The sequence below is a fragment of the Mandrillus leucophaeus genome, unplaced genomic scaffold (genome assembly GCF_000951045.1).
Source record: "Mandrillus leucophaeus isolate KB7577 unplaced genomic scaffold, Mleu.le_1.0 Scaffold757, whole genome shotgun sequence".
NCBI classification, from domain to species: Eukaryota; Metazoa; Chordata; class Mammalia; order Primates; family Cercopithecidae; genus Mandrillus; species Mandrillus leucophaeus.
This window is the reverse complement of record NW_012108219.1, coordinates 362,368-370,981: the sequence shown is the minus strand read 5'-3', so window position 1 is coordinate 370,981 and position 8,614 is coordinate 362,368. Positions and strand designations below refer to the sequence as shown.

Below are 8,614 nucleotides of genomic sequence, written 5' to 3'. Positions count from 1 at the left end.
TCGGCTCACTGCAAGCTCCACCTCCTGGGTTCATGCCATTCTCCTGCCTCAGCCTCCCAAGTAGCTGGGACTACAGGTGCCCGCCACCAAACCCAGCTAATTTTTTGTGTTTTTAGTAAAGACGGGGTTTCACCGTGTTAGCCAGGATGGTCTCAATCTCCTGAACTTTTCACCAGGGCTGGAGTCCATAATCATAGCTCACTGCAGCCTCCAACTGCTAGGCTCCAGCAATCGTCCCACCTCAGCCTCCTGAGTAGTTGGGACTACAGGCAGGCAGTGTCAGGCCTCTGAGCCCAGGCTAAGCCATCGTATCCCCTGTGACCTGCAGGTTATATGCCAAGATGGCCTGAAGCAAGTGAAGAATCACAAAAGAAGTGAAAATGGCCTGTTCCTGTCTTAACTGATGACATTACCTTGTGAAATTCCTTCTCCTGGCTCATCCTGACTCAAAACTCCCCCACTGAGCACCCTGTGACTCCCACCCCTGCCCGACAGAGAACAACCCCCCTTTGACTGTAATTTTCCTTTACCTGCCCAAATGTTATAAAATGGCCCCACCCCATCTCCCTTCACTGATTATCTTTTCAGACTCAGCCCGCCTGCACTCGGGTGAAATAAACAGCCTTGTTGTTCACACAAAGCCTGTTTGGTGGTCTCTTCACACGGACAAGAGTGAAACGCAGCACCATGCCCAGCTAATTTCTTTGGTTTTGCAGAGTTTGCAGAGACAGGGTCTCACTATGTTGCCCAGACTGGTCTCAAACTTGTGGCCTCAAGCAATCCCCCAACCTCGGGCTTCCAAAGTGCTGAGATTACACGCACGAGCCACCTCACCTGGCCTGATTTCTTTCATCAGTATTTTGTAGTTCCTGTAGAGATTTGTATTAGTCTGTTTTCATGCTGCTGATAAAGACATACCCTAGATTAGGCAATTTACAAAGAAAGAGGTTTAATTGGACTTCCAGTTCCACGTGGCTGGGGAAGCCTCACAATCATAGCAGAAGGCAAGGAGGAGCAAGTCCCATCTTACATGGATGGCAGCAGGCAAAGAGAGAATGAGGAAGATGCAAAAGCAGAAACCCCTGATAAAACCATCAGATCTTGTGAGACTTAGTCACTACCACGAGAACAGTATATAAGAAAACACCCCAATGATTCAATTATCTCCCATCAGGTCCATCCCATGGGATTTATGGAAGTACAATTCAAAATGAGATTTGGGTGGGGACACAGAGTCAAACCATATCAAGATCTTTCATCTCTTTCAATAAGAGTAATTAATATGTTAATTCACATAGAAGCTGAAATGGCCTCCAAACATGGCCAACCCTCTTAGATTCAGAAAGACAAGGTTTACACTTACAAAAACATATGGACCCCCTTTCCTCCTGGAAATTTACTACCAGGGTTTGTAGTCTAATAGACTTTACTCCTACAGCTTTAACATCTCATATATATGATAATCAGACCTATGATATAGTATAACTAGTTAAAATATACATCACATTTCAGAGTACCCACATTCTTCCCATGTGCAGTTGATGGGCCATATTACAAAAACAAAATTTGGAACTCCATTTCTGTTTTAGATTGTACACAGCTTCAAGACGAATGTTATTGTCTACAAAATGTTTAAAATCCTGAAATTATAGAAACATGGCTTTAGTCTCTACCCATTCAAAATAATATGTAATATATGGGGGAAAAAAAGATGTTTTTGTTGAGGAAGAAAGATAAATGAGGCTGTGACCATCTTAGGCCTCACAATCAGACAACATTTAAGTCATATTGCTATTTGGTGCAAAACTGGATTCATAAAAAATTACTCTGGAGACAAAATGACACAGTAATATAGATATTGATAATCAAATATTACAGTATTAAAACTCAGTCTTCCTCAGGTTATACTGCCAGCTAACTTACTTTGGGACACGTTCTCGGTCTATACTGAGTCTATGTTCCCAGGCTTAAGTCCTCAAACTTGGCCGATAATAAAACTAACAATGATTTCTTTAAGTTTTAGTGCCTGTTATTTCACCTTTCGGTCGACAAATTGTTTTTCTCATGTTCCTCTGTCTTACATCAATTTAATTTGTAGACCAGCCAAAAATCTAAAAGGCTAGAAGGAAACAATTTTTCCTCTCCTACAACTATTTCCTCTCGTCCTCCGGCTGAAAGTTGTTCCACGTCCCGGGAAGAGGGGGCCCCACCAGGCAGCACCACCAGCTCCACAGAGTTGGAGCGATTTCCCCAAGAAGCTCCGCTGCGCCCCTCGTCGCCCCCAGAGACCAGCAGAGGAAATGGCATCTATCCCTTGGAAGACACTAGGCAGGAGAGAACAACTGCAAGCCCTTCTGCTCACACAGAGAAGGAAAGGATTTCGGAGGCGGCGAATGGGATGTAGCAGAAACCCGACGGCCGCGGCGGAAGGGACACCTACCCTCCCCGGCCTAATTCTGAGCCGTCTTCGCCCGGTTGTCATAGCACTTACAACGGACGCCACTGCGCAGGTCACACCGTGCCGCACCGCCTTCTGGGGGCCGGAGTCCAGAGGGGCTGAGGCGCAAAGGTGGCGACCGACTTCTGAGTGGGCCGCGGTTGGAATTAGATTTCTATTGGGGCGGGGCTCGAGTGAACCACGGCCTAATCCTCATTAGCAGAGAAGGATAATTACTGCAATACTCTGCCCTGCCCTGGCAGCAGCTCCTGAGACCCTGAGTCTGCGGAAGGCCCGCCCCCAGCCTGGGCTCCCGGCACAAGCCACGCCCCTCCCGCCGCGCCCCCGCCTCTCCTATCGATGGCTTGTGGGTGGGGCTTCGTGGGGGCGGAGCTGCGCGGGGCGGGGTGTCGCGGGCTCGTCCCTGGTGCTCTGGGATCCCGCGCTTCTGAGACTCGCAGTCTCCGCGAGTTGCCTGTTTTTTTCCTGCCGGGACGCGCATGAGGGCCCCGTCCATGGACCGCGCGGCCGTGGCGAGGGTGGGCGCGGTAGCGAGCGCCAGCGTGTGCGCCCTGGTGGCGGGGGTGGTGCTGGCTCAGTACATATTCACCTTGAAGAGGAAGACGGGGCGGAAGACCAAGATCATCGAGATGGTGAGTGTGGAGGCTCGGCGCGCCCAGAGCACGCGAGGGACCGGCTGGGCCGTCAGCTGGCCTTGGCCGCTGCTCGGTCGCGACCGGGAGCTGCCGGCGTCGCCTGTCAGGCTGGGATCTCGCTAGCTCGGGACGAGCAGCTTGGAGGACGCGGCTGCCCCGCGTGCGGCCACTCCTCGGGCTTGGTGACCAGGGTTGCGGCTGCGGCCCTCGGCTGCCTGTGGTCTTTGTTAGGTTTCCATTTGAAGGAGCAAGGCAGAAAATAGATGAATCGGACAAAGGCTACCTTGTGCTGCAAAACCCGTTTCTCTAGAGATAAGCTGCATGTCCTGGGCAGGCCGCTCCTTCTCTCCCTGCCCTGCTCCCGCCCTCCTCCCGGATCCGCGTCAAACCGTTGCCGCTCATCTAGTTGCAATTCCCGCAGAGGTTATGTTGGGACTGCCATGAGTTAGATTATGAAAATGTGCAATATCTAAAATTTTACAAGAATGACAATCCAGAAGAAATTCAGGATAGTTTATTTTGTGTGTGAATGTATTCCTTCTTGTCTCAAAACTCCCACGAAATATATTTTTGTTCATCTTAACTCCCAAAGCTCTTGTATAAATTTTCGAATTTAATTTTTTATCGAAGAGGGTGTGTCAATAATTACATTTGAGATACATTATAAGTAATTCGTTTCAAAAATGAGGATATTTAGTTTCGTTTTGTATTTTAATTAGATCCCACTAAGGAAGACAATTCTTGCACAAACTTGGATTCTTATGTATTTTCTGAAATGCATAATCCTGGGTATACGCCTGACCGTGTGCTGTACATGTGAACATTTAGGGTCAGATGAACATCTAGGGTCAGATGACAGAGAAAAATTTTAAATCTACTACACTAAATAATATCATTTTAGGTTGTAATACTTGGAATTTCTCAGCACCTGCAATATGTTCAAACTGATGAAAGACACGATTTGTCCTGTAGGTTGTATTGACCCCAGGTTGAATACAGCCAGATTTGCATAATTAAAAGTAGCCAGTGTCCCAGCTATTTGGGAGGCTGAAAGGAGGATCACTTGAGTCTGGGAGTTCAAGGTTGTAATCACACCTGTGAATAGCTGCTGCACTCCAGCCTGGGAAACATAGCGATACCCTCTTTGAAAAAAAAAAAAAAAAAGTTCCCAGTTGTCTCGTATTACAATAATATTCCACAATTTTGAATTAATTTATTCTTAAAGGGTCTTAATCATTCTAAAGGCTTATGAAAATTCGTTTCTCCCACTTCTGTAGGCCCACAGCAGCAAATGGTTTTATCTCAGAAGTTTCATTATGCTCTTGTTGCTTTCCTGCTTAGAAAACTTGGCTTGCTTTTGCCCACAACCCAAGGTTAGTAATGCCTATGTAGGGGAAAAAACCGAGTTGCCATATCTCCCTGTCTGTGCTTAAACTGTAGATTGGTCTGTTATACCGCTTCTCTAAGCCAAGTAAGGTTAAAAAGCAATGTTTTCACAAAATCCTTCAATGATACCATCATAGGAACAGTTTGCTATCTTTGTGACAAATAATGAAGACCTATCAAGAATACCAACTTATTTGTACTAAAGAAATCAGTCAATATTTACATGTATGCGTAGTGTATCGATTCAGATTGTAATATATGTGTAGCCTGCTAGTAGCTTTTCAATGGAAAAAGTGAAAACAGCTCATGTTAACTTTTTAAATTTTAATAGTTTGCTTCTTAAGTGGAAGAAGTATTTGACTGGAGGTCAGAAGACCTGGGATGGAATCCTGGTTCTATCTTTCTGTAATAATGTGGGTCTGCTCTGCCCATCCTCTCCCCTCCTCCTTCAGAAAAATCTCTGCAAACCCATGATGTCCAATAGACATAGCTCATATTGGACACAGCTAGTAGAGTTAACTACCTAACCAAGTTGGGCCTATCTAACTGGCTAAGAAAACCAGTAACTTCTGGGACTTGGCTCAAAAGGATGCATTGTCTTTCAGGAGTTTTTAATTGAGAGACATGAGGAAGTTGCTAGTGGGTTGTTTATGCTACAGCTGAAATATTCCATAGGCCTGCAAGATTAATGTACGGAAGAAGCCAGTCATGGCCAGGCATGGTGGCTCACACCTGTAACCCCAACACTTCGGGAGGGTGAGGTGGGAGCACCCTGTCTCAAAAAAAAAGAAAAGAATGAAAGGGAATGTGGATCAAGAAACTCAATTGTAAAGGAATTTTGTAAAGCCATTATAAAGAGTTTGCTCTTTATTTTGCAACAAAAGATCATCGAAGGTTTACTTTGGCAAGGTAAGGTGGCTCTCGCCTGCAATCCTAGCACTTTCAGAGGCTGAGGCGGGAGGATCCCTTGAGCCCAGGAGTTCGAGACCAGCCTAGGCAGCATAGGGAGACCCTTTGTCTACAAAAAATAAAGATATTAGCCAGTGCAGTGGCACACACCTGTAGTGTAGTCCCAGCTACTTACGGGCCAGAAGTGGAATCTCTTGAGTCAAGGTGGTTGAGGCTGCAGTGAGTCGCGATCACACCACTGCACTCGAGCTTGGGTGACAGAGTCACCCAGAGTCTCAAAACAAAGAAACAAAAAACCCAACACTGTGTTTTATGAAAATAAAGTGGATTGGAAGGGAAGATCCTGGAAAGAAAGAAATTTAGGAGGTTGGTAGTATTTCTTGCGAAAGACGATTAGAGGCCTTAAACTATGCCACTAGCAAGAGGTATGGAAATGAGGGATCAGGAGACAAATATTTCAGAGATAAAATCAACGGGACTTTGTGGCAGCACAGACTGTAGAGTCATACAAACCTAGTTTTGAATCTGGTTTTTCTCATTTATCAAGCCATGTGACCTTGGGCAAATTACTTAACCTCTGTGAATCTCCCATTTTTCATATATTAATTGGGAGATAATGATAGTACCTAGTTCATAGGTTGTGAGGATTAAATGAGATAACACAGTACCTAGAACATAATTGCTTTCTTTCAGAGCTTATTATTGGTTATCATTAAACAAAGGGATTAATTATAAGAAGAAATAACTTTAAGGTCATCAGGTAACTGCTGATTCTGGATATATTATTAGCCAAGATGAAGAGGAGGAAAAAGGGGCAGGTTTGGAAAGTAGCCAGGAGGTAAGGGAAATGTGGAATAACAAGTTCACTTTAAGTCATATGAAATTTGAGATGATCGAGAAATGACCAAGTAGAAATGTTCATGAAATAGTAAATATATTTAAAGTGCTTAGAAAAGTACCTGGCCCAAAGTAACCAACATACACATTACTTATTGTTATTATTAGCAACAGCAACTAAAAATGGAAGGCTGGTGCTGCTCTAAAGAGAAATTGGGGCTAGAAATAATATTTTCCCAAATGTCTAACCTCTCAGTGGCAAGTGTGGAGATGGATATTATTTCTCATCCATAGTTTTACAGCAAGAAGAAAACAGAAAACTTGGCAATGCCTAACATTGAAGGAGTGTTCATTAAAGACGCTGAAAGCTGTCAGAGGTGGAATAACAGGAAATGTTTCCAAAAGAAGGGGCAGAATTAGCTGTGTCCATCTTCTCTAAGGTCAGAAGTTGATGACAAGGTCAGAAGTTGGTCTGAAAGCAGGGGGTTGAGCCACCATTGGTAAAACAATGATGTGAAGAAAACTAAAAACGACTATTGGGCAGAGGAAATAGTTGTGCTGAGGATGGGTATTTTGTTTTGTTTTTCAAACGGTTGGCACACGAGTATGTTGGTGGGCAGAGGAGTAGTGAAAAGCAAATGGTTAAAGATAAGCAGAGGAGAAAGAATAATCAGTCTAGCAAAGTTCTAGGGGAGATGTGGACAGATGCCCTTTGAAGCGAATACGGAACATCTCTGTCTGTCTGAAAGAGATTACTCTGGGCCAGGCACGTTGGCTCACACCTGTAATCCCAGCACTTTGGGAGGCCAAGGCAGGCAGATCACCTGAGATCAGGAGTTTGAGACCAGCCTGACCAACATGGTGAAACCCCATCTCTAATAAAAATTTTTTAAAATCAGGTGTGGTGGCGGGTGCCTGTAATCCCAGCTACTTGGGAGGTTGAGGCAGGAGAATTGCTTGAACCCAAGAGGCAGAGGTTGCAGTGAGCTGAGATCGCGCCATTGCACTCCAGCCTGCACGACAGAGCAGGATGTCATCTCAAAAAAAAAAAAAAAAAAAATACTACTCATACTGAGTTATAGTTACTTATTCTCCATATTCTTATTATATCTTATTATTTGCAGCCTTAGATTAATTAATTGCCTCCACCTACTTCATTCTTTACTTCTATCCAGTTAATCTGATTTTTTCCTACTAAATGACACTTCTTTCAAATGTTACCTACCAACTTCTTTTCTAATTTCTCCTGTAATACCAGAATGCATTCTATTTTTATCAGCAGATTTTCAGTTTTTCTTTAATAGAAAGCTACCAAAAAGAGGATGAGACTAGAATTCAAAGAAAGAACCAAAAGGAAAAAAAAAATGAAATTGCTTAATCTTCTTCAGTTATTCTAATATCCTTTATTAAATTCTCTTAGAGTATTTATCCAGTGAAGTAAAATGCAAACACAACACCAGAACGAATGTGTAGTCTTAAGTTTCGCCCCTAAAGAGCAACAAGGAAGGTAGGAAATTATTTAGACAGCAGGATAGGGGAGATGGAACTGTCACTAGAACCTCCACAACCAGTTAAAAATGGTCATTTCCAATTTAAACATATCTCAACTATTTACTGCTTTGTTGTTAACACCAACTGTTACTTAAGTAGCTGATGTGGTTTTTTTTTGAAACTTTACTGTATTTCTTTCTAGGACATAAATTTCTTTTCTTATTTTATTTTATTTTTGAGGCAGGGTCTCACTCTGTCACCCAGGCTGGAGTGCAGTGGTTGAATCTCAGCTCACTGCAACCTCCACCTCCTGGGCTCGAGCCATCCTCCCACCTCGGCCTTCAGAGTAGCCAGGACTAAAGCATGCACCACCAGGCCCAACTAATTTTTGTATTTTTTGTAGAGATGGGGGTTTTGCCACATTGCCCAGGCTGGTGTCAAATTCCTGGGCTCAAGAGATCCACCCATCTTGGCCTCCCAAAATGCTGGGATTACAGGTGTGTGCCAACTGTGTCTGGTCCTAGTAGATAAACTGTTAACAAAAACTTCTTCCCTTCTTCCACTTTAAGACAATATAGGCCAACTCTGGGGGCATTGCCTATGAGTTAGCCCTGCTCCTCAAGGAGCAGTTAAAAAAAGAAAAAAGGGCCAGGAGCGGTGGTTCACACCTGTAATCCCAGCACTTTGGGAGGCCAAGGCGGGTGGAACACCTGAGGTTGAGAGTTCGACACCAGCCTGACCAACATGGAGAAACCCCATCTCTACTACAAATACAAAAAATTAGCTGGGCGTGGTGGCGCGTGCCTGTAATCCCAGCTACTTGGGAGGCTGAGGCAGAAGAATCACTTGAACCCAGGAGGCAGAGGTTGCAGTGAGCCGAGATCACACCATTGCACTC

At 44.4% G+C, this 8,614-nt stretch overlaps 1 protein-coding gene across 2 annotated transcripts in view; it reads left to right on the top strand.

Moving 5' to 3' along the window:
* The first annotated feature begins 2,648 nt into the window (after nucleotides 1–2,648).
* NT5C3A (5'-nucleotidase, cytosolic IIIA) overlaps nucleotides 2,649–8,614 on the top strand; it is a 54,769-nt gene continuing 48,803 nt past the window's right edge. Inside the window, exon 1 of one of the 2 annotated variants that reach the window (XM_011966341.1) lies at nucleotides 2,649–3,090. In XM_011966341.1, the coding sequence (XP_011821731.1) occupies nucleotides 2,938–3,090 (153 nt within the window). In that variant the 5' untranslated portion in view covers nucleotides 2,649–2,937. The remainder of the gene's footprint in view (nucleotides 3,091–8,614) is intronic. The other variant, XM_011966343.1, reaches the window with a different exon arrangement.